We start from the raw sequence: 27,520 nt of genomic DNA, 5'->3' as shown, positions 1-27,520 counted from the left end.
TGCTCAGCCAACGAGTCGACCGTGAAGGTCAAAGATTCTTGTGTCAAATTGTTACTACTGACAAAACGTGAATTATAGACCTTGAACCGGAGTTAAAATTATAGTCCAATATGTGGTGAGCTCCAGGTTCTCCAGGTCCAACAAAAATCCGACGCGCTCTATCAAAGCTCAAGCTAATGATGATTTTTGGTTGTGATCACCAAGGGAGGATCATGATAGATAAAGTCCCATGTAGATCAAGTGTTACAGCAGTGTATTATCGGCTGGGACACTCATTCTCCACGATAATGCTCGCCCGCATTATCGGCAATGTTGTAGTCCAAAAACTGTGCGAATACGGATTGTAACTGTTGCCGCATCCTCTCTACAGCCCGGACATGAGTCAACCAGACTTCAACTTGTTCCCGAAGTTAAAAAAAAAACCTATGCGTGGGCGATGTTGTCTTTCTCCAGATGAGGTTTCAACCACCGTTACACGAGCCATCTGATAGATGATCAGACATGGTGTCCTGGATGGAATAAAAGAGCTTCCGAGACGTTGGGATTTAGTCACAGAGAAGTATGTAGACTATACTGAAGGACTGTAAAGCGATATTGAAAAAAATATGCGTGTAAGTAAAAACAAAGTTAGTGTGCATTATTTACGAAACGTTCCTCGTATCACGGCATCGAGTGCTGAAAAGACATCAGCAAATCTTGCTTTCTCGGCGTCTCCTGCTTAGTACGCTTTGGAAGTAAATAACACAAAGAGAAGAAAACCGTCGTTATTAGTAAAAAAAAAAAAAACGGATGAGCAGGCGGTGGGAGAGAACAACCTTCACATTTCTTTTAGAGGACGAATAATCATTTATAAACGTGAGGTTGAGCGTGTTTAATTATCGATTCGTACTAGACCTTATGCCACGCAAACTAACAAACCAGGACACTGTGACAAGGAAAACAATTATTTTTGCAAGTCTGTCAAAAAATTAAACTTTTGGTACGCACAGACATCCTCACTGACAGCAACGTTTATCTTGAAGGTCTCAAAGACGTGTGTCTCGGCAGTAATGAAGATACAGAGTCCCTCTGGTGTTATCTGCGGCCTTTACTTTTTCAACATAAGCATATTTCTTTTAATGCTGTATACAGTTTGTTTCTGTTGTGGTAATCTTCTATTTTGAAGTCAAAATAACACGACTTTATTTCAGATTGTTAAATAAACCATTCACGTGTTCTTTGCATAAAGTTGCCGTTTTCTGCCTTCTCTCTTCTCGAAATTACTTTGTCAGATCACCACAGAAGTTGAGAAGTGCACAAGCAGCAGACGTCGTCACCACCTGAAGATACACAAGTGTGGTGAAGAACGCTTCGGAGCACTATGGGACTTAACTGCTGTGGTCATCAGTCCCCTAGAACTTAGAACTACTTAAACCTAAGGAAATCACAAACACCCATGCCCGAGGCATGATTCGAACCTGCGACCGCAGCGGTCGCGCGGTTCCAGACTGTAGCGCCTAGAACCGCTCGGCCACTCCGGCCGGCTCGGCAGCTTATGTTCAGGATCGTATGAGGTTTCACGCACGGATATAGACTTCCTCTCGATTCCGTGCAACGTTCGGCAGTAGGGTGGGATAACGAGTTTAGGCAGTCAGTGCAGCTCAATGGATTCTTGTTGCACGATAAAAGGAACGTGTGAACAGGCACTAACGAGCATCGTTCAAACTACGCAAGGTCGCCTACCAGCAGTTTAAGCCTTTCTAATCAGGCACCAATACAAACTTAGCAGTTAGCATCCTGATTTCAGTCAACGCTTGGGATGTTGGACGAACAATTACTCTGCCTCTCTAGTTCGAGACAACGCTAATGACTGTAGTATGTGAAGTACTTGTGACCGGAAAACTTACCCAAAAGTGGGCGTGGCTTTCTACTGCGTGTGGCACAGCAAAGCGATTTCTCACCTGCCACTGTCAGATTTTGTTGAATGGAACATCCATAATGCACACTTCCTATCCGGTATAACCATCATAGAACACTGCACTTGTCTAGAAACTGCACGATTTGCTCCTCTCAGACACTGTCCAGAACTTGTAATATTGCCTTACATGCCATGAGGCGTCTTCTTTGCGTTCTCGCTTCTCTCAACTTACCATCTGGTGCTCTTTACACATCTTATAAGTCTTTCAGATATAAACGGACTAGTGGTGGCACTGCTAAAATTCTCTATTTGCTGTTGCAGGTGTTGCAAATCATATAACTTATAAAAAGTTAAACACCAATCAATATCAAGTAGGCGTCGGAAGTTATATTCCAAATGGATCATCTTTTGGCCTTTCTTTTTTTTTGTAGTAATTACTAGTACGCTATTATTCCACAATCTAATGGCAACTGGACTGTATTTTTCATATACACTGAGGGATAGCGATATCAAAGCATACAGATGGCGGTACTATCGCCTACACACGATATAAAAGGGCAGTTCTCTGGTGATGCCAATGAAAATGTTTCCGACGTGATTCTGGCAGCACGGCGCGAATTAGAACACTTTGAACGCGGAATGGTAATTGGGGCTAGACAAATGGGACACGCCGCTTCGGAAATCGTTAGGGGGTTCTATATTCCTAGATCCACAGTGTCAAGAGTGTGCCGAGAATACCAAATTTCAGGCATTTCATTTCACCAAGGACATTGCAGCTTTCAATTAACGACTGAGAGCGTCGGCGTTTGCGGATAATTGTCAGTGCTAACAGACAACCAATACTGTGTGAAATAATCGCAGAAATCAACGTGGGACGTACGACGAACGTATCATTTAGGAAAGTGCGACGAAATTTGGCGTTAATGGGCTATGGCAGCAGACGACCGACACCAGTGCCTTTGCTAACAGCACGACATCGCCTGTAACACCTCTCCTGGGCTTGTGACCATGTCGGTTGGCTCCCAGACGACTGTAGAACCGTGACCTGGTCAGATGAGTTCCGATTTCGGTTGGAAAGAGCTGATGGTAGGGCTCGAGAGTGGTTCCACGAAGCCATGGACCTAAATTGTCAACAGAGTTCAACTTTTGTAGTTCTGTATTCCTCAGTTGCTTGTAATATTATGGTATACTGAAAATTTTTACATTTGGAACGTCTAACTACAACTGAAAGAAACACAATTTTCGTGCCCTACGCGTTTGACGTGTATTGTCTGCAACGCATCTTTAGTGGCCCGCAGTATGTACGTATTTTTAATATTTAGTTTACATTTTGGGGCAATACATCTACAACCTACAAACAGTTCTGGTTCAAATGGCTCTGAGCACTATGCGACTTAACTTTTGAGGTCATCAGTCGCCTAGAACTTAGAACTAATTAAACCTAACAAACCTAAGGACATCACACACATCCATGCCCGAGGCAGGATTCGAACCTGCGAGCGTAGCGGTCGCTCGGCTCCAGAGCCGAGAACCGCACGGCCACTCCGGCCGGCACAGTTCTGGTGGTTGGTTCTTCTATGACGTAGTAATATTTAAATTCTACTTACATGCTGCGTGCACATTTTCTACATGTTATGTTTTTGTTCGATTTTTGGGGTGCTGCTCCTCTCCTTATAGTTGCTACATGCGGTTTTTTGTTTTCCAAATTTCCCAGCAGTAGGAACTGAACACAGTGCACTCCCTACTACATTTAATAAAAGAAATGATAAGATGAAAATCATCCCTATCACAGATGCAGCCACATAAAAAAATACATCTCTCTCTCTCTCTCTCTCTCTCTCTCTCTCTCTCTCTCTCTCTCTCTCTCTCTCTCTCCCCCCTGTTCGCCTGTTCGCCTTCTGGACACAGACACAGACACACACACACACACACACACACACACACACACACACACACACACACAAACAGATCACACACATCTCAAAAATTACACTCGAACGCTGGCAATAACATTCGATCTTTGGTTCAAATGGCTCTGAGCACTATGCGACTTAACTTCTGAGGTCATCAGTCGCCTAGAACTTAGAACTAATTAAACCTAACTAACCTAAGGACATCACACACATCCATGCCCGAGGCAGGATTCGAACCGGCGACCGTAGCATTCGATCTTTGGCAATAACTTCCGACAGTCGGTAACACAAATCAAAACATTACATCAAAACAACTGTTCAGATCCTAGTGCTGTGAAATGTGGGAAACAAAAAAAGCTTAAGTGGCAATTATAAGAACAGGAACAGCACCAAAAATGATACAAACACGTAACATGTAGAAAATCGTCCACCCAACCTGTAAGTAGAATTTAAAATAATACTACGTCATTGAAAAACCAACCACCAGAACTGTTTATAACCTACAGATACATTGCCCCAAAATGTAAACTAAATAGTAAAATTACGTATTTATTCCAGGCCACTGAAGATGCCTAGCACAGAATAAAGGCGAAACGCGTATGGCACTGAAACTGTGTTTCATTCAGTTGTAGTTACACGTTGCAAAAGTAAAATTATCAATATCCCGTAATGTCAACAGCGCACTTTGCAAGCTGGTGGTGGCTCCATAACGGTGTGGACTGTATTTACATGGAACAGACTGCGTGCTCTGGATGTTCGGCTACTTGGAGACCATTTGCAGCCATTCATGGATGTCATATTCCCAAACACTGCTGGAATTTTTATGGATGACAATGCACTATATCACCGGCCACAATTGTTCGCGAGTGGTTTGAAGAACATTCCGAGTAGTTCGAACGAATGGTTTGACCACCTAGATCGCGCGAAATGAATCCTATCGAACATTTATGAAACACAATCGAGAGGTCAGTTTGCGCATAAAATCTTACACCGGCAACACTTTTGCAATTATGGACGGCTCATTATTTCTGCAGGGCACTTCGAAAGACTAGTTGCGTCTATGCTACGTCGAGTTGGTGCACTGCGCCAAGCAAAAGGAGGCTCCACACGATATTAGGAGGTATTTCACGACTTATTACTAAAAACATTTTGTTACACTTATTGGATTTTAACATCCAGTCATTGGCAAGACGAACATTTTATCAACATACGTTTCTTATCAGATACTGTTTGACCGCTAATGGCCTAATTAATTGTAGCGTGTTCTAATAAAAACAATCGACACATGCTTCTACACCACACTCTTTCCAACCAAGCACGGTTGGGCACTGGCTAAGAAAGTGAAGTACACAGCACCGGGGTTCATATACATCCTAGCGCAATTTCGATTAACGTTTTTCATGGTTTCTGAAACAATTAACGCGTTCTCGGAAAGGGTTCGTCAACAAGACCATAGTCGATTGCATTTCCCTCCTTTGCGTCCAGTCCTCGTTCGGAATTCGTCTCTCATGATCTCAGTGTCAACGGGACGACTAACTTAAATGTTTGCTCCTTATTTCCTTACTCTTTTCGTTATCTTTATGTTGACCAAAATCTCCATTTTACGCCGCTTTGTACACTGATACCAATAGAAAACAATTTATTGAATTTCTTCTCGCATCTTATATATCTTAAGCATACTCCTTGCTCCCATACGTCATTCATCTGCGCCTCTTTCAGCGCACTGTGCACAAATTCCTGCTTGACGAAGAGTAACTCATCCATTTCAAACAATTACGATATGTTTTTTTCTCGTCTTTACTAATTTCACTTTCTTCCATCTCAATGGACACAATGTTCAATTACGATTACACTTTTTCGTAGTTTGTTCTCCTAATAATAAATAATTTCTTTCGAGATAAAGAGTGTTCATGTAAGCGCATTTAAGTTAACTTCCTGTATGTATTGCAGTAGGTCTGTGTTGGAATTGCTTGACAGGCAGCAATTATATTGTTAAACTTCACAGCCAGTATTCTTCAGCTTCTCTCTAAGAGTTTTTCTACAGAACACAACGTGTCTTTAAAAATTATTTATGGATAAACCACTCGTCATCGACGATACGTTAAATTGAATATGGCTCAACAAAATTTTAAAAGTGTCACGTCCTGTTCTATTCTGTTTCCGCTTCCTGCGAATACAATAGATCGTAAGGTCTAAAACTTGCTTCTATTTGATGTTCCCATAGCATTAAATTCTTCACGTTAATTCCTCTTATTCTAGATTACTTTGCATTAATTTTCCGGCCGAATGAAAACTAAAGAGCAAAGCACAGCATTCTGCCCCAGGAACTTTTGTGTGATAATGGAAGGCAAGTCCGAAACGGAGCGTCCATGAAATGGAAGATTACCCGCTGTTGCCCAATTACTTATCTAAACTCAGTCCTCCAAATACAAGGCACAAATTATAAAGTAAAATTGTTAGCAAATTTCATACAATATTGACTATATACAACATTACGATAGTAATAATATTATTCGTTCATTCTCCACCAGAAAAAAATAAATGTCTGAGTAAACTGACGCCTGCATAAGCACATGAAGACGTGAAAGGCAGAAACATTGTGATATCAAATTCTCTTCGACTGCGAAGAGATTGATCCCGTAATTTGTTGACTGTGAATTATAACCAGAGTCTCACAGAAAATTGAAGGTTGGAGTTAAATGTTAGTCTTCGGAAAGAATGGAGTCCGTGAGATAAAAACAGTTTCGTCTTCTCCCTATCAAGTTAAGGAACTAGCTCCAATGTTCAAAACAGTGCTTCTTGGTAGAGGTTGACTCTTACACAGAAGATTACAGCAACCAGCCACTTTTTACAATGCTATTTATTTAAACAGCACCGTTACCGGTTTCGAACCGATAGGTTCATCTTCAGAGGGCTAGTTCACGTTTTACATTTCGTGTTTTGTTTCCCCACCTGACGAAACTTCCTTCGGGTGGCGATGCCCTACAACCAAAACAAGATGTGAGACAACGTCTTTTTAATTGTAATTGTACCTCACGACGATTTTAAGGTATATAAACAAATTATTATTATTAAATGGAAGATGTTTCGGTTACTTAGAATGAAGAATCCGCGCCATTACGTTCCAGCGCACGTTGCTTATCATCTTGCAACATCCAAAACTGCATAGTGCACTTTTTGTGTAGATAATGTAACATAACACATACACACTTTAGAAGTTTCGTCACATGGAGGTATGCATACAAAGATGGCGTATGATTTACAGTTTAACTCAATCCCCAGTACACCTGAATTTTAATTGCGCTTCAGTGCATTATAGATACAAAGGTAAAAGGCGGGTAAGAAATCAAACGAAATAAAATTCCTGTGTTACGCGCCACCAGACACCATGCGTCCCTTACACCAAAATACAGCAAGTTTGCGATTATCCGAGTTAATGTTGTCCCTAGACTGCACGAACGACTGCATAACACGGATAATCCAAAATTATTATCATCCAAATTTATTCGCTGGAAATTGACAACTTACTTACAAAATTACACTTAAAGCACAGTTTTAGTAGACACTCGTCCTTTTCTAAGTTATCTAGAACTTCAAATTTCTTTGCGATCTTTAGAACTATACGTTTGCTTCTGTATGTCATTTTCCTAGCGCACGTACATCATCACCCGTAACTTCAGAAACTACAATAAATGTGGAAAGGCACTATGAGTACGGGAAGGACTTAATCATGGCCTTTTTGGATATTGAGAAGGCGTATGACAGTATCTGTAGGGACAAGCTCTGGGATGTGCTGAACGCAAAAGGGATAGATGAAGAGATAACACGAAAAGTCAGAAAAATGTATGAGGGAAGTGAGAGTTGTGTGAAAGTGGGGAGGGAACGTACTGCATGGTTCAAGCTGGAAAATGGGCTGCGACAGGGAAGTGCACTTTCGCCTTTATTGTTTATTATTGTTATGGATGAAATCCTACAGCAAGTATCAGATGCAATTGGAGATCATAAAATGAAAGCAGTGCTTTTTGCCGATGACCTGATGTTATGGGGAAATTGCGAGAAGGAGGTGCAAGAGCAGTTAGATGCATGGGAGGCAATGGCAGCACAATGTGGAATGCATTTCTCTGCAAAGAAAAGTGAAATAATCGTCACAACAAGGAAGAAGAATAGGCCAAATGTGGATATAACTTGTGGAGGGGGAAAACTACAAGTGGTAGAGAACTTCAAGTACCTGGGAAGCGTGATTGAAAGTAAGGGGGGAAACGCAATGGAAATAAATGAAAGGTGCAGAAAAGCAGGGCAGTTCTACAAATGCATTAGGGGGCTTATTTGGAGCAAGGAGGTGCCACAGAAATCCAAGGGAATTATATACCGAACCTACTTTGTCCCCATATTGGCATACGGAAGTGAGACATGGGTAATGCACAAAAGCGACAAAAGTAGAATACAGGCTAGTGAAATGAAGTTCCAGAGGAGCAGGTTGGGTGTAACAAGACGAGACAGATTGCGAAATGTGTATGTGAGGGAAAGACTAAAGGAGGAACCAGTACAGGACAGGATAGAAAAATCAAGATTGCAGTGGTATGGACACATGAAGAGAATGGATGAGGGAAGAATTCCAAAGAGGATGTTTGATCTGCAACTGGAGGGGAAGAGGCCCAGAGGAAGACCAAGAGATAGATGGGTGAAGGGAGTGAAGGAATGTGTGATGAGAAGAGGAGAGAACTGGACGAAGGTGCAAGAGGGGGAATGGTGGAAAGACAGAACACGATGGAGAGGCTTGTGTTCCCGACAGACCCAGCCAGTGGCTGGAAACTGTCCAAGATGATGATGATGAATAAATGTGATGTAGGCTGACATTTATTGCCAATTTAGAAGCAGCGCTATTAGTGATATTTGTCAGCGGCTAGAAAAATGTGGTCGACGTGCCTTGCTACTGGCGATGCTTTCACTAATATCATCACGAAGCAATAACTCTGAAGGGGACCATTTCAGAAGGAAACATAAATTATTTTCTTTCAATGTCGCCATACGCGAGTTAATCAACCTTTAGGTCCTGGGGAAAGAATTAGGCAAACACATATACAGGAAACCGCGCGCGGACTTATTACATGAGCACAATTCCCTCATTTACCTGATCATGGAATAGGAAACAATGCAAAAATATTTCAATGATGTCCGACTCCTGGATTGGGATCCGTATCGTCTGCCGGAGGTGAGCCATGAGTTGCGTGCGTAATATCGTATTCCAGACGAAAATAGTAGTTCCAAGTGTAACAGAATACTTCAGGGTAAGATACTTTTTTGTTCAAAATCGCCAAGCAGTATACAAATAATCCGAATACTGATAATCGGAGCCTCACTGTAATCAGAAAACATCCCGAACAGCCTCCGCAATTCTGGCGGTGGGATTCAGTTAACCGTGGATATGAACGACTTCGTGTAATTTATGCTTACTTATACAGCACTAAATTTTGAGCAATGCAATAGCTGACTACGACGTATGTACGAGGGATTAGCGATGAAGCAATCGATTTTCGAACAAATTATTATTTTTTTTTTTTTTGTTTCCAACCCCAGTTTAACCGAACTGTTAAAACCGTTCAAAATAATCGGTTACCGAAATAACAGATTTTCCGCTTTTATTCCCATTACTTCCTGTAATAAGCGTAGAAGTCGAACAAAGATCGAAAAATTACCACTCCCTCGCCAGCCGGAGTGGCCGAGCGGTTCTAGGCGCTACAGTCTGGAACCGCGCGACCACTACGGTCGCAGGTTCGAATCCTGCGTCGGGCATGGATGTCTGTGATGTCCTTAGGTTAGTTAGGTTTAAGTACTTCTAAGTTCTAGGGGACTGATGACCTCAGAAGTTAAGTCCCATAGTGCTCAGAGCCATTTGAACCACTTGAACCACTCCCTCAGTTTCAAGATACGCAAAATTAGTGTATTAAATTAAATACGCATTTAAAAGGAAACTTACGCCATCCACCGTTTGTTGTTTTTCTCAAAAAGTATTAGTGGTTGAATACTACAAAAAATGACCGCTATTCTCATATTATTCTAATTTTTGAAACTCTGTCAATAGTAATGTTGAAATCGGGGGTCATACCACTATTTGGACACAATAAATGGTCATTTCTAAAAGGTGAAAACTGAGGCTGAAGAACTCTAGTTTTCTTTTTAATTTGTCCGTTTTCAAGGGCTACAAGCAGATAAAGATCTATAACGCAGATCAGATGCTTTCTATTTTTACTGAACTATGAATGAAATGTTAAGTTTTCTCCTAACATTATATTGCAAGTTTGTCGTGGTTCCTCTCATTTCTAATCTCTTAAACTAAACAGAGCATAGTACTTGACTGATACCGCACTTCGTATAATCCTTCCAGACTAGCGATGGAGCTCTTCTGTAATGCAACTGGTGTCCGACGACGACAGTGATAAACTACCGTATAGACCATATGGGGCAAGTACTGAAAATTGCACGTATGCGCGTACCATTTAATAGGCCACGCCACATTGTAGCAGGTACAGTTTTGATTCAGCAATGCTACACCAATTCTTGGCTCTGAGCACTAAGGAACTTAACATCTGAGGTCATCACTCCCCTAAACTTAGAACCTAACTAACCTAAGGACATCACACACATCCATGCCCGAGGCAGGATTCGAACCTGCGACCATAGCAGCAGCGCGGTTCCGGACTGAAGCACCTAGAACCGCTCGGCCACAACGGCCGGCTGTACCAATTCTTATTCCATATGTTTGTTGCTCGTTTTTGTCGGCATTGTTATTAAAATACCGCTGGTCGCTTTTCCCGTTTTCTATAACAACGTAATATTTAAAAGCAATGCAAATTCTACGAACACGATTACTCATTGTTTAAAAAAATTATTTATAAACGAAAAATTTTAGCATTGCTGCATTGGCTGATTAATATTTCTGTTTTTTATCTGGTTATTAGTGAAAAACAAAAAGACCTGTTATAAATAAGCGCAAACAAAGAACGAAAATACCGGTTATTCAGAAGTAAAATACCAGTATCGGTTTTAGCCGGTCGGTTTCTACCATCCCTACGAGGGACACTCAAACGCAGAGGTGCGCCAGGTACGGGCTGGCGGCGCGCTGGCTCGCCGGCACGTTACGTGACGGAGCGCAGCCGGTCGTGCCGAGGCGAGGCAAGGCGTCCAGCGATGTCCGGAACCAATAAGTCTCCACACGGGCACGTTCCGTTTGGCAAGTGGGCTAGTAGAGAATTACCACCCATCCCTGGCTTTATACGACGCGACAGGCAGTTAAAATGTTAACTTTAGTAAACATCGAAACGATGCGACATTTACCAATCTTGTAGTCTGTAACATCCACGAGATAAATTTTAGCTACAGTGTGACGAGAGGAAATTTTGCCTCTAACAGTTATAAACATTATCTATCCGACAAGTGAAAAAACAGTGAAATAAAACGATGATAAATATTAATTATTTATATAATATTTTATGATCTAATTGGACATATCGATGTGTACAATACAAAGACAATGATAATTGCAAATTCCTTTTATGATCTACGTTTGTCTTCCTTTGTTTTTACCTTTTGCTGGTTGCGGACACAAGACGCATATCAAACTGAGGTCTGTTAAGGAATTGTAATTATTTGTTACTTATTACTTGACAGTAGAGTTCACTATTACTATAAATATGAGTGAATAATTATTTGTAACTTTAATTCCTCTCTCAATAAGCATTATCTGTGTTAATTATTTCTTTCCGCTGCAAGGAGATACTTTCTTACGAAAGTACCAAAGGTTTGCTTGATGAAAATTAGTCTAAATAGTGCACAATATGAAAGTAAAATTTAATAAGCATTTCAAATACTTATCCTGTTAAAAGGAAATTTGCTCTAACAATAGAAAGTCTCTGTCAAATATCTGCCGCCATCTTAACAATTATCTCAGCGGCAAATTCAAATTACGCAACTCTGCAGACATAAATGCCGCAGGTAATAAAAATGTGTAAAAATAAATGTGCACCGGCGGTCCCGAACTCATTTTAATAAAAATAATTCGAATCAGATAGGTTATTTAAAAACACTGCTCATAGCACGATCCATATAACAAACTTGTCTAGCTGATGTATGGAGCCGAAATTAATTACGCACGAGTTGCGAAGAATATTGTTTCAGGTAACATACGTCAGTGTTGTGCGCGGCTCATATTCGGTGGTTTTAATGATCATTTTGCTGAAGATAACTGTTTCCATCATAATCAATAGTTGTATAGAATCTGTTGTATGAACTGTGATTTAGTGACACTTACACAACTTACAGACACTTTAACTCAACGTTAACTTGGAGTTCTTTAGCAACTTGACCAAATCTTTAGCCGGGAGAAAAAATTATTTAGTAACTACTCACTGTAATGAAGTAAGATTATCATTTTCATTTACAAATTAGTTAAATACCAAACTACTGAGTAACACAGCGAACGCCACAAGTCTAACAACATAAATTAACCAGAAAGGTAATTGCATTCCACTCCGGTGTTGTAAGAGGCAGTAAGTTGTTAACCCTCTCATGATCCTACAAATGACTAGCAGAAATTTGTTATGTACATCAAAATTCCACATTTTAACACATATTTTGGTAATATACGAATATATACATAATTAATTTTTTCAGTAACATTTCTACAACCCCGCCACACACAAGCTCCCGCGCCAGAATATTGTAGCATGGCGCTACAGGAGCCGAAACAAAATGCTGCACGCCACTAATAAAAAGGTGTATCGTTTAGTAATTCCTTTATCGCATTTGATAGGGATAAACGCTACGACCAACTATTCTGAGTTTCAGAACTGCGCGACAATTGTGCACTATTACACGACACCATGAGCTTCTGCAGAAATCCCTCCAAAAGGGGACAAGACTCTAAAATCACCATTATTTATATGACTGACTAGCTGAGCACCCAGCGTTTCCCGGGTATGTATTTATTCCAATTTTCTATTAGCCCATCTCCTCCTTCCTCCTCTCTCCGTCCATATCACCCTTCCTCCCCACTCTCTCTCTCTCTCTCTCTCTCTCTCTCTCTTCCTCTTTCCTTTCTCTGTCCATTTTCTCACTCTGTCCATCTCATCCTCCTCCTCATCTCTGTCCATCTCCTGCAGCCCCTTCAATCTCAACGTTATCACGCTCACCCCAATAGGACGCTAGTGGGTCTTACGGCCACAGTATTTTTTCCCCATTTCGTAACTAATATGTATACTAAATTTGTTGAAATCGTTCTAGTGTCTTAGGTAGCTTTGTCCCGTGGCTTTGCCCGCGTACGCACATGAAAAATATATTTCAAATATATCTCTAGCGAATTTCGCGCTGCAGTTTCTTGCTGGCACATTGAGTGGTATACGTGAATATTGTCTGAGAAAGTGTGTCACAAATACAGTCAGTTGTAAAAAGTAATAAATTAAATGCAGCTTTACTGCATGAACAGCGAAAATGTAGTTAGCGATAAACTTTTTTCTTTCATCATTCTGTGGGGGTTGTCAACAACAACCAGTTTCGTAAACGTTTGAAATTGTGTGTGTAGTTTGTTCCAAGTCACTAAGTGCTCCCACTCTTAAACACTGGATGACCGAAGTATGGCTATGTGTACCAAGTTTGGCCGAAATCGGTCCAGTAGTTTAGTAGGAGATGTGAAACATATAACAGTTAAGTATTCAGTTATTCTGAGAACGGCTCGTGCCCTAAGGCCTTAATTTGACAGCAAAACACAAAAATTATTGAATCTCAAAGGTTTGATAGTTACCCACTCAATATTTATTCGAAGATGAGATTACTTTCATACACAAAAGGCAAGCGTATCACACTGGTTCTGCGAATAACTTTTGTTTTAATATTATTGCATTCAACGCTTTATGAAATAAAGCTCCAAAGTATTTGGAAGAAATATTTCTTTATTCATGAGTAACTAGGCCTAATGTTAACGTTGATACTGAAAACAAAAAAACTGAAATTTCTTTTTTTAAAAAAAGAGCCACTGAAGAAAACCTATCGGATAATAGCAAATATAAACAACAAAAATGTTCGTGTTTGATACTCAAGTAAATGTAGAAACAGAAAACAAACTTATACAAACGCGCTTAGTCAACTTTGACATCATCTCTATTGCTTATATAACTTCACATCGGGTATTGATAATGGATTTATTTCATTATTGCCATGACACCTCTTTTTTATGTTTACTCTCATAATAAAAAGTCAACAAAGTGTGTTTTGAAAGCTACACTTCTTGTTTCGTGTGAGTAAAATGTAACCCAAGTCCAACATTCGATGAGATGAACGTATTCAAAACAACTCTCACTGAGCGGTAAACACTGTTATTGACAACCTAGGTATGAACCAATACAGTCCTCGTCTCCTCAGTTTGGTATGTTGTCGTATATTAATGTCAAAATGAACTCTACAAGTGACAACACGATGCCTGAACGTTGCACTGTGTTGGAAATACTGGGGACTACATTTCGGCAACGGCCGCGATCTTGACTATCGCGAGGCGAAACGTCTTGTATTATGAACAGCAATTTAGCGCATAAACATACCGAACACTCATCGACAGACTAATCCTGTATAACTTTAACGTCTAACTGCAAGTATCACTATGGACACCTATAACTGTAATTAGGAAACCATGGTGCATACATCGACACAGACAGCAAATTCTACGTCAAATATAACATATTTTGTCGGCAAAACTTGCATATTGCAATTTCTCGACTTTTCAGCTTACAGGAGTGGTACATCATCTCTTTGACGTCCACATTCACACAAATATTACTTAATTGTATATCAGTGACTATTTACAGGTTGGTGACTGCACATAACAAGCAGAACTTTTCAAGTAAATGATTGTTATTAATTATTTCTCACGTTGTAATGTGTGCTATTTATCGGGAGTTATTCAAACTTGTTCTCTTTCCGCTATCACATCAGCATTGGAAACACACATCGATATCACTTTCGAAAGCGTATTCCATCACGTTTGGTAACATGTTAACGTGGAGTTTATTCAACAGTGTCGACAAAGACAGCTTTCGATAATGCACTTACTGTTAGTGTATTCAACAGTACAGGATGAGGAGGAGTTTGACGTGTAAAGACAAAGTTTATCGGGGATGCAATTCGAGTATACATCAATACCAGGTAAGGTAGACTTTCGATATGTACAGAAAATGTTTCTCCCGCACGTGTTTAGTGTATAATCCAATACTGGGTGAGACTGAACTTGTCTGCGACGGCAATTTGCATGGGGGGGAGAGAGATCTCGAGGCGGCAGCAATGTTTAAAACGGTGGTAAAATACGAACGTTATTTCTAATCGTGATCTTCTGAGCTGCAATGGAGTTGTTTATAACGATAAGTACGATTTCGTACAACCTTGCACAGCTGATTAATTAATTTAAGGATATCCGCTTCAATTGTGGTATGTGGTAATGATTTGATGTTAAAATCCCATCTTCAGGTGTGTACAATTATGCATCTGGTCATGCATAATACGCAATCAGGCCAGTCAGTCCAAGGGCTCCAAATCACTGCACCTTAGGTGGAACCTGTCTGCCTTCGGGCAGCCGCACGCTATGAACGCCAACGACTGAGCGGAAGACTGCCTGAGGTCTGGAGTCGTGGTGCGGAGCAAGCGCAACGTTTAGACAACGTTGGGATGAACCGGGGGAAGAAAATACAATAGAACACGAATAGGTAACTTCAAGAAATGAAATAGGGAAGGCAGCGCACAGAGGGTCACATACGTAAAAACGCAAGGTCTAATAGAAATTCCTGGATAGTACAGGAGATATTAAATTTAACTGATGAAAGAAGCAAATGTAAACATGCAGCAAATGAAGCAGGTGAAAGGGAATACAGATGTCTAAAAAATGAAACTGACAGGAAATGCAAAATGGCTAAGCAGGTATGCCTAGATGATGAATGCAGTGCTGTAGGTTCAAATGGTTCAAATGGCTCTGAGCACTATGGGACTCAACATCTGTGGTCATCAGTCCCCTAGAACTTAGAACTACTTAAACCTAACTAACCTAAGGACATCACACACATCCATGCCCGAGGCAGGATTCGAACCTGCGACGTAGCGGTCACGCGGTTACAGACTGACGCGCCTAGAACCGCACGGCCACACCGGCCGGCCAGTGCTGTAGGAAACGGATGACTAGGGGAAGGATAATGCCGGGTATGAGAATAAAAGAGAAGTATCGGGATGATATCAGCAGCTCAGATTGCATGCTAGTACTACGAAAATAAGGAAAAGTTGATAGATAAAGGAAATATATAGAGATGTCTAAATGGGGGACAGTGTTAAAGAAAGAGAAGAGGAAGTGCGTGAACGTGAGATAGGAAATACGTTGTCCAAGATGCATGAGACAGGAACCATACATTCCAATTCAATACTGTTTGAAATTTTAAAGGAAGCAGGGATACAGTGAGCGAAGGTTATTTACAATTTGTACTGAGACAGATGACAGTTACAAGAGTTGAAGGACATGAAAGGGAAGCAGGAGTTGCGAAGGGAGTGAGGCAGGGATGTAGCCTATCCCCCATGTTATCCAATATGTATACTGAACAAACAGTTAAGGGAAAAATGAGAAATTTGGGAAGTGAATTCAAGCTCATGGAGCAGAAATGAAAAGTTTGAGATTTCCCGTTGACTTTGTAGTTCTGTCAGATACGACAAAATATTTGGAAGATCAGTTGAACGGAGTGGAAGCGTCTTGAAAACAGATTATGTAATGAATATCAATAATGGTGAAACAAGGGTAATGAAATGTAGCTGAATTAAATCAAAGGTTGTGAAGGTATTAGATGGAAAAATGAGGCACTAAAAGTAGACGAGTTTTACTATATGGGCAGCAAAATAGTAAATAATTACCGTAGGGAAAGTGATATAAAATAAAAACTAGCAATAGCAAGGCAAGCATTTCAGAAAAAAGAAATTTATTAATATGTAATATAAATTTAAGACTTAAGAAATCTTTTCTGGGTGTATTTGTCTGCAGCGTAGGCTTGAACGGAAGTGCAACCAATGAAAATAGGATGAATAAGTGTTGACTTCGTTATTCAGTTACAAAATGTTCGCATTTCGTTACAGTGGAAGTTTATGAGTACTGTCAAACGCGAACTGTTTAGTGCCGTCGGCGCGAGACGAAACAAATTATTTAACGTAAGCAGTGAGGAAGCGGACTACTGCAGCAGCGCACGTAGCTAACGAAGGACTGACCCTGAACGTTAGTCGTGTGTTTACAGCGGAGACTAATGAGAGCGACGTGGCAGCTACCCCTAATACACATCTTGTGGAATGTAAACAACTGCTGTAGCGCAAACTTTTCCACGTCGCACAAAGCGGATGTAAGTGCAGCAACGGAAAGCGTCTGTGGTCTGTGACTCGTCAAGCTGCTTACGTTGCAAGACAGTGGGAGAATGGCCGCTAAACGCAAAGGCCAGACACGAATGTCGGACAATTTCCATAATGAGCTTCCGCTTACTAGTTTTACTTTCTTTTTATTTGAGGATTAAATAAACACCTTATTATAACGATTTATGAAGAACTATCCGTAATCAAGACGTTTCAGGAGCAATCTGGAAACCAGATGATTCAATTTCTTATGCCCACTTGGTTTTAAATTAATTGATGAAATACATACTCCACCAAAAATTACATACATGATGTGCCGGAATCACATTCAAAACACCCCCCCCCCCCCACACACACACACACACACACACACAGAGAGAGAGTGAGAGAGAGAGAGAAATTTTGCCATAAGAAATAAGAATTAGGAATCGTTGTAACCCTACTTGCTAAGATGCCAGTTTGGGCGAGAAATCTTCCGAAATCAATTTAAGGAGTGCATTCAAATTTAAGATGACCGTCAAGAACAAGGTAGATACTGTCAACGAACATACTTTAACCTGCGTATTTAATAAACTCGCATTTTTTTACGTACGAGAGGATGGTTAGTTAAAAGTTACCTCCTAGTAATGTAAAGCTCTGCAAACAAACTCATCCATTGTTTGGCAGAATACTAGAAACGGCGCGAAAATCTTAATCTTTATGGAATGTTACTTTTTATTGTACCCAAAGCGGTCAACTGATGACAGCTTTGCCTACAGCACTGGTTCAAAAATGGCTCTGAGCACTATGGGACTTAACTTCTGAGGTTATCAGTCCCCTAGAACTTAGAACTACTTAAACCTAACTAACCTAAGGACATCACACACATCCATGCCTGAGGCAGGATTCGAACCTGCGACTGTAGCGGTCGCGCGGTTCCAGACTAAAGCGCCTAGAACCGCTCGGCCACACCGGCCGGCTACAGTGCTGGTACTAGTCAACACCTTTCAAATTACTATTCAAAAACTAGCGTTGGATCGTAAAAGAACCTTTCGCTCTGTAGCTGAGTGTGCGCTATTATGAAACTTCCTGCCAGATTAAAACTATGTGTCGTACTGGACATCGGAATCGAAACCTTGCCGTTCCCCGGTTCTTAACGACTGAGCTGTCCAGGAACGACACACGTCCCGCTGTCACAGTTTTCAGCACGATTAGAATTTTTCACGGTATGGCCATTCGCAAATTCATTTTTGGAGTACCCAACGAACAAGAGGGTGGAATACCAACTGTTTTATTTCATTCATAATTTTCAATCATTTATAGATTTTTTGTCTGTGCTTTATACGTATTCTGTCATTATTTACGTTCATTTCTGATTTTGTATCAAATACACTAGCTCATCACAAGTATCCGAGTACCTATTAGTAGACATTAACACGGAGTTTTCCACCTTTAGCCTTTATGACGGCTTGAACATTGCTGAGGACACTTTCAGAGAGATGACTGAATGTCTGTGGACGGGCGGCAGTCTGCTCTTCCTCAAGAGCCGAAACCAGAGAAGGTTGGACGCTGGGGTCCATCACTCCAAATCACTCGTTTTCGATCATCCACTGTCCAGTGGGAGTAGCTCAACACTGTCTAAATGTGTGGCTCATGAGGTGTTGTCCCCTATTCCTATTTACTCACTAAGCACAGCCATTGTGGTAGATGGACTGCTATTATCACTTTGGGACTCAAGTGATTCTTTCCGTGCGCTGATTTCATGCGAATTTTTACAACCGTGTCACAATGCTGGACGGCCCCTATCCGAGAGAATATGATCTCTACGTAGTCTTGGATCAGCTGTGGATGTTCATTCACGTTTCAACTTCACAGACACAGCACCAACAGGCGACTCGGGCAGGTTTAGAAGGGTTCAGAAGTTTCTAATGTACTTATTTATTAGGTGGCATCCAATGACTAGTCCACGTTCGAAGTCACTGAATTCTCCTGCCAAAACCGTCCTCCTGTCACTGCTTCTTTTCTATCATCACAATACTCTCACCTCCTTTCATAATGGCGGGCCCGCAACTTGTGGCATCTAGTGCTCAATTCCGTATTACGTACGGTATTGGATGCTTTAGTGTATGAATCATTTCTATACATGTAAAGTATCTAGTGAAAATATTGTACGGATTATTGTTCACGCATCAAGTTGATACGACTGTAACGATAGAGAAGAAAAGCTGGATGAAAGTCCCTCTGTGTCAAGGAAGAGAAAGCACGCCAAGGAAAACGTGGGAAACTTTTAAAGAGCGCGACAACCAAGTATACAGCGCAAGACAGCAGTCAGCCTTCATAGTGAACACAATATGGATATTATACGAGGCAAAAATCCATACCACTCCATGGAAATATTTGTCTCGGGTGGTCGCTGACTCCGACAGTAAAGGTATAAAATGTGAAAACATTGCTCCATGGCAATTGTTAATTGGAAGAAGAGCAACCGTAAGGCTCATAAGCGCTAAGGCTGAAACAACAAAATATTCTACGACGCCGACCAAGAGCTTCGCATCGTCGCCTCCGGGCAATATAATGATTTATCACTGTGAATCACAAGGGTCAGTATTTACTGTGTGCTTTGTTACCAGTACAGTTTGATTTACTTGTGCAAACAGACTGTTCTCGACCCATAGTCTTTCAACTATAATCTATTGGAGAGCCATCGAACAAAAATCCTGCCCAATAGTTACACGACAGCACAGGTCACACACATTTAAGAGAGTAACAGAAGGAATCCACAAAACTACCGTCCATTGCCCGTGATATAAATTTGTTGTAGAATCTTAGAACTCAAACATATTGAGATATTTCGAAGGAAATAATCTCCTCTATGCCAACCAGCATGGATTCTGAAACAGCAATCATGTGAAACGCCGCTCGCACTTTTATCACATGACATACTGAAAGCTTTGGATCAAAACAGTCAGGCAGACGCAATATTGGAGAGGAATTCCACCTTACGCAAGCCACGTTTGCAGTTTTGTTTTCACCCAGATATGTTTCAGCACTATTTACGCTATGTTTGGTGGGTTTGTTTATTTTCCTTCTGAAACATCGTTACATGTTAACCTGTAAAGAAACTTTTAGTACAAATTACTTACATTTGTAAAATGAGCGATAACTGTCAAATGCTTTTACTTTGGTTTGCACACAGTATAGAGTCGACATAAGGCATTCTATGTTGCTTATTTATGATATGTTGCAAGTTTCTACTTTTACAGTATATGACAAGCTGTAGATTGCGTAGTAGACGTAAAGCTGCTAGCTAAATATCCAATAGCTCCGTATGAGGTATATAAATAAATGTATACATCCATTTGATTTCCAAATGTGCTATAAAACGAGAAACTTTAGACATATGTTAAATAAACAATACAGAATGTGTCAAGTTAGTGATACATATGTCAAATCTGTACTGTATGGAAACTAATGTAAAAACATTTGACAATAATCGCTCACTTTACAAATTTAAAAAGAATTGTACTGAATGTTTGTTTAAATGTTAACATGTAACAATTTTGCAGAAGGAAAATAAACAAACCCATTGAAGATAGCACATATATGGGTGAAAACAAAACTACGAAGGTGTCTTGCATAAGTTGGAATTCCTCTCCAATTTTATAGCAAGCACGGAAATAAAAAAAACTGCAACATTCAAAAGATGATTAGATGCAATATTTCTTGATTTCCTAAAAAGCATTTGACTCAGGACCACATCTACGCTTATTACCAAATGTAAGACTGCATGAGGCATGTAGAGAAATTTGCGACTGGAATGACGATTTTTTTGGTGGGTAGGACGCAGACGTTATCTTAGCTGGAGAGTCATCGATAGATATGAAAGTAATATCTGGTACGCTCCAGGGAAGTGTGTTGCGACCCTTGTTAGTCATGCAGTATATTGATGAACTCGCGGACAATGTTAACAGTTACCTCAGACATTTTGCAGACTATGCACTGCCTGAAAGAAACTGCATAAATTCGCAGTCAGATCATGATAAGGTTTCAAAATAGTACAAAGACTGGCAACTTGCTTTAAATGTTTACAAATGTAAAACTGTATACTTCACAAATCGAAAAAAAAAAAACTTTAGTATCCTATGACTATAACATCAATAGTCACTGTTGGAATCGGTCAACGCATACTTGGTTGTAATACGAATGGTCACATAGTCTCAGTCGTAGGTAAAGCAGGTGGTAGACTCCGGTTTATTGGTACAATACTGGGTATGCGCAATCTGTCTGCAAAGAAGATTGCTTACAAATCACTTGTGCGACCAGTTTTAGAACAATGCTCAAGTTTGTGGGCCCTTTATCAGATGGGACTAACGGGGAATACTGAACGTATACAGAGAAGGGCAGCACTAATGGTCACGGGGTTGTCTGATCCGTGGGCCAGTGTCATAGAGGTGCTGCAGAAACTGGACAGGCAGGCTCTTGAAAATAGACGTATTTTATTCCGAGAAAGCCAACTTCCAAAGTTTCAAGAACTGGCTTTAAATGATGGTTCAGAGAATACACTACAACTCCTACGTATTGCTCCCGTAGGGATCAAGAGGATACGATTAGATTAATTACAGCACGAACCGAGGCATTTAGACAATCATCCTTCCTGCCCTCCAAACGTCAATGGATCGGGCGAAAAACACCCTAATTATTGGTGCAATGGGATGTACCCTTTCGCATACACTTCACAGTGGTTTGGACAGTATAGATGGAAATGTAGCTGCAGTCATGGTGCCTGTAACAAGTTTCTGGGCCAAGTTCTGGAAGCAACCTTAGCGTGATAATTTTAAATAGAAAAATTTATTTTATTAGCAAAGACTGCAAGAAATTTGTGTTGCCTTGAGCACAAAAAAAATTTTAACGATTCAATTCAGTTAAGAAGGGTCATAAAGTTGCCTGATGCGTAATGTACTCAAGAAAAGCCAACCAGGAATCTAAAAGAAAATTCATTCTGACAGAAGCATTCAACAAACATTCAAGAAAAACTATAAAGAATTTTTATTTTGCATTTCACTGATCACAAATATAACAAGCGTTTGTTTATTTACGCCTGCTTTTATTTATGAAACATCCCTGCAAAGAAATTAGAGCTGTAGATCAACTTACCATACAGAATATTTTCGTAGCCGTTAACGTGAGCGAGTGTTCTGGTAAATTAGTTGGTTCACAGCTTCCCCACGAAACAGTTAATGCAGGCAGTTCATTAGTAACTGACATTTTTGTTTCAATTATTGCAATTTCTTCACTCACTAAAAGGTATGTCCAAATGGGACTGGGCACTGTAAGTTTACCTTGCTACGATACGTACGTATTCACAAATTTGTGTGACCACACTGAAACGATTTACAATTTTCATTGTTTTGTACACTGACGATGATATATTTTGGAGAAGAATTTGCAGCTACATAAATACTACGCAAGTCACTATATGGTGTGTGGGGGAGGGTACCATGAACCACTACTAGTCATTTCCTTTCCCATTCCAGTCGCGATGGGAAACGACTATCTATATGCCTCCGCTCAAGCCCTAAATTCTCTTGTCTTCGTGGTCCTTATGCGAAATGGATGTTTGCGGCAGTAGAATCGTTCTACAATCCGTCGAAAACCCCAGTTACCTCAACTTTCTCAATAATGTTTCGCGAAACGAACGTCGTCTTTCCTTCAGAGATTCTACTTTGAGTTCACGAAGCATCTCTGGAACATTTGGATCGAACTTCCCGGTAACAAATTTAGCAGCCCGCCTCTGAATTGCTTCGTTGTCTTCCTTCAATACGACCTGGTACGGATCCCAAACACTCGAGCAGTAATGAATACTGGGTCACATTTGGTGTTCTGAGTGGTCTCTTTTGTAGATGAGATATACTTTTCAAAATTCTCCCAGTAAACCGAAGTCTACCATTCGCATTCCCCAGTACCTCCCGTATGTGCTCCTTCGATTTCACATCGTTTTGCAAATTTACGACTACATATTTAATCGACTTGACAGTATCAAGTAGAACACCACTAAAACTGTACTCAAAACTTATAGAATTCATTTTCCTACTCATCCGCATTAACTTCCATTATTCTACGCAGCCAATTCATCACACCAAAATTCTATTTAAGTCATCCTGTATCCTTATACAGTCACTCAATGAAGTTACTTTCTCGTATACTACAGCGTCATCACCAAACAGTCGCCGATTGCTGCTCACCCTATCCGTTAAGTTATATATATATATATATACAAAAAAACAATTAACTTTGAATCTAATTGCCTAAATTAACTAACAGTAACGCGATCACAGTCAAAACTTTTATTTTTTATAAAACAACTGCTCACACGACTTGAGAGGTGGTGTGTGTGACGCGGTGTGAAAATAAGATTAGTTGTAGGGCAAATAAGACTAAAATGGGTGTGCCCCTCCTTGTTTTATATAAATTTCAGCGTCATAGTCGGAACAGAAACAGTGACAAATGATGGTATTCGTTAGCAGTACAAACATTTGGGTCCTTATATTGACGGAAATTCACTGGTCACTGAAAGATCGCCCAATGGAGACTGTATTATGTGTAACCTCCGTTTTTTTTTTTTTTTTTTTTTTTTTTAATGTGAAACCCTTATTTACCTAATATGGTCAGAAACCTAAAATTCCATGTAAACAATCCAACTCACAGCGTAAAAAAACGCGCACTAGCTGGATGAATCAGTGAGATATAATTATGTTATCAAGCAGATATGGAAAATGGCTGCAAATGCTGACAGTACAATACATCATAATTATTATATCGCAGGATGACAATCTCTTTCAGCAGTGGAACGGTAGCTAATAGAACCATATTGACACGTTCATACTTATGTTAATCTTCTCTTATTTCTTTAAGCACCCTTCATCTTAGAGTAACTCAGGGAGTTTTAGCAATTTTATCTCTTCTCTACTCGTTGTTTTTTCTCCTTGTGTTCTTCTGTCTCGCCGGTTTCTTTTACCTCCACTCCAAAATGCCTCCAGTTATTAAAGGCACATTTAAAAACGCAATTCTATCCTTGCCGTTCCATCTATTACTTTTCCTCGCTCAGTGGTGTACTTTACATTAACAAAAAATGTACGAGTTATTGAAAACAAACTCATAATATTTTAACTTTTAGTCTTCGCTTTCCATGAATTTCCTGATCGTTGGTATTGCAAGTATTACCGCAATCTACATCAACCTTGTAAGTTCTGCATGGGCAATGGACTGTTACACGTACACGCAGTGTTGTCATATGTGACTACTCTATACACAGTGATTTCTGATATTGTCGCACACGTCTGAGTAATGTTTTCGACAGCTCGGTCCATATATTTTCGCCATGTGCTTTAGTTTTAAGTCGATGAATAGTCTAGTTATTGATAGTCTCCTACTAACTGCGCTTTCGTAAAAGATGTTTAGAGAATGGAAGGCGCAGCCAAACAATGACTCTCGGAATCTAAGTTGAATACAATGAACTTACTTTTTGATCTGTCGTTGCTCTAATGTGTAGTGATGACCTGGGAATGAATTACTACAAATGGTTATTTTCAGATTATCGGTGAGCAACAGCTGGAGAACCAGGATTCACGCGAACTGAAGGTCTGTAGCTAAGACTCGTCGGGTCACGTTCATTACACATTCCTTACCTGTAGAAAAGGACTAATGGACACAGGTACGTGGAGGAACAGAGTACATACACAATGTGATCAAAAGTATCCGGAAACTCCCAAAACATACTTTTTCATTTCAGGTGCATCGTTCTGCCACCTACTGCCAGGTACTCCATATCAGCGACCTCAGTAGTCATTGGACATCGTGAGAGAGCAGAATGGGACGCTCCGCGGAACTCACGGACTTCGAAAGTGGTCAGGTGATTGCGTGTCACTCGTGCCACACGTCTGTACGCGCGATTTCCACACTCCTAAACATCCCCAGGTTCATGTTTCGGATGTGATAGTGAAGTGGAAACGTGAAGGGACACTTTCAGCATAAACGCTTACAGGCCGACCTTGTCTGTTGAGTGACAAGAAATCGCCGACTGTTGAATGGGGTCGTAATGTGTAATAGGCAGACATCGATCCAGACCATCACACAGGAATTCCAAACTGCATTAGAATCCACTGCAAGTACTATGACTGTTAGGCGGGAGCAGGGAAAACTTGGATTTCATGGTCGAGCGGCTACTCATAAGCCACACATCACGTCGGTAAATGCCAAACGACGCCTCGCTTGGTGTAAGGAGCGTAAACATTGGACGATTGAACAGTGGAAAAACGTTGTGTGGAGTGACGAATTACGGTACATAATGTGGCGATCTGATGGCAGGGTGTGGATATGGCGAATTCCCGGTGAACGTCATCTGTCAGCGTGTGTAGTACCAACAGTAAAATACGGAGCGGTGGTGTAATGGTGTGGTCGTGTTTTTCATGGATGGGGTTTGCACCCCTTGCTGTTTTGCTGGCACTATCACAGCACAGGCCTACATTGATGTTTTAAGCACCATCCTGCTTCCCACTGTTGAAGAACAATTCGGGGATGGCGATTGCATCTTTCAACACGATCGAGAATCTGTTTATAATGCACGGCCTGTGGCAGAGTGGTTGCACTACAATAACATCCCTGTAATGGACTGGCCTGCACAGAGTCCTGACGTGAATCCTATAGAACACTTAAGATGTTTTGGAACGGCGACATCGTGCCAGGCCTCAACGACCGACATCGATACCTCTCTTCAGTGCAGCACTCTGTCAATAATGGGCTGCCATTCCACAAGAAACCTTCCAGCACCTGATTGAAGGTATGCCTGCGAGAGTGGAAGCTGTCATCAAGACTAAGGGTGGCCCAACACCACATTGAATTCCAGCATTACCGATGTAGGGCGCCACGAACTTGTAGGTCATTTTCAGCCAAATGTCCAGATACTTTTGATCACATAGTGCATTAGAATAAAACCATCCCAGAGCTCGGCGTCTGACGCAAAAGTTAATTTAGAATATGCAGCCTTCTGGCACAAACTGGGGAAAGGTGAGATACGAATCTGAGTCAACACACAAACAATGGGCTGGTATCCGCCGCTTGCTAGATGGCCAGCATAAAAGCTACTCATATGAGTGGTACCTTTGGATAGTCTGTTGTACAGAACAATAGACCTTTTCCAGCTTACCACCCTCTGTTGCCTGGGCCAGGATGCTGTGTAACGCTCTGGCCGTCGCTCCCGGCGCACAAATAGGAGGGGTTTGTGGGTGAGGGGTACTCACCCTGCAGGTCGCCCTCTGCGGGCGGTAGCGGACCGACGGTACCAAAGAAGCGCCGGTCCAAGATCTGCAGCAGCTGTAGCGCCGTCTCGTGCACGTGGGTCCGCGGACATCCCGTGCTCAGCAACGTCACGTTGATCACAGCCGTGTAGTGGTCGCATGGGTACTCCCTGTACAGAAATGTTCCCCCGTCACCAAAACATTAAACAACGACATTAACAAATGTACACTCAAATCGGCAACACAATCAGAACAGATCTTCATAATTTCTGTTAAATCTATCGCATAATACTTAAAGTATTTGCATAGGATCGTAATGCTTAGGTCAGAGGAAATCCCTAAGCCTTTTACAGCCACAGCAACGTCGAGAAAGGTGTTACAATGACATTTCACGATCGACCCCAACGTCCATTCCAAGACCAGACGTGTTTCAGTCTGTACGTTACGATAGTAAATTGTAGTGTGATAATAATTAAACTTCCAGTTACAAAACGCTGTAAAAAGGAAAAAAAAGGAACTTTGCTTCGAAGAAAGATCTGAAAGAGGCTGTGTTCAGTCCTCCGATTACAAACGTAGCTGAACTGAAGGAACGAACTGTGCAACAGATTTTGAACGAGACCTGCGAGACAGTCCTATCTGCTGTGGAACATGGTGTTCTAGGTTTCAACTTGCGTCACGAAACGGTGAACAGTATACTGAACATGTCTCGTGCCAGTCTCAAGATGATTAACAACCGATTTGATTGTTGATTTTTATGCGGCTTTTGGCCTTTTTATATTTTTAATGCGGTTTTTGGTCTCAAAGACAATTAAAAACTGATTTTTCCCATTCGATGTGGCACTGCTTTGCTATAGCGGATGGCTTACCTAAGAAACAGTGTCACAACTGTTGAATGGCGAACTTGTGCGGTCATGCGCATTGTACAATGTTGTTGGTTTAATGTGCAACTCACACGGTAGCCGTATAGCCGAAGCCATTTAAGGTAGGACACTTACAGAGCCATCTAATGTGAAAATTTTCGTTAGATT

General features: G+C 40.9%; 1 protein-coding gene across 1 annotated transcript in view; it reads right to left on the bottom strand.

Moving 5' to 3' along the window:
• LOC126469923 (protein furry) overlaps window positions 1-27,520 on the bottom strand; it is a 1,144,124-nt gene that overhangs the window by 639,665 nt on the left and 476,939 nt on the right. Inside the window, exon 24 of the mRNA XM_050097322.1 lies at window positions 26,496-26,662. Coding sequence (XP_049953279.1) covers window positions 26,496-26,662 — 167 coding nt within the window. The remainder of the gene's footprint in view (window positions 1-26,495; window positions 26,663-27,520) is intronic.

The sequence above is a fragment of the Schistocerca serialis genome, chromosome 1 (assembly GCF_023864345.2).
Source record: "Schistocerca serialis cubense isolate TAMUIC-IGC-003099 chromosome 1, iqSchSeri2.2, whole genome shotgun sequence".
NCBI lineage: Eukaryota > Metazoa > Arthropoda > Insecta > Orthoptera > Acrididae > Schistocerca > Schistocerca serialis.
This window is presented reverse-complemented; position numbering and strand designations above follow the sequence as displayed.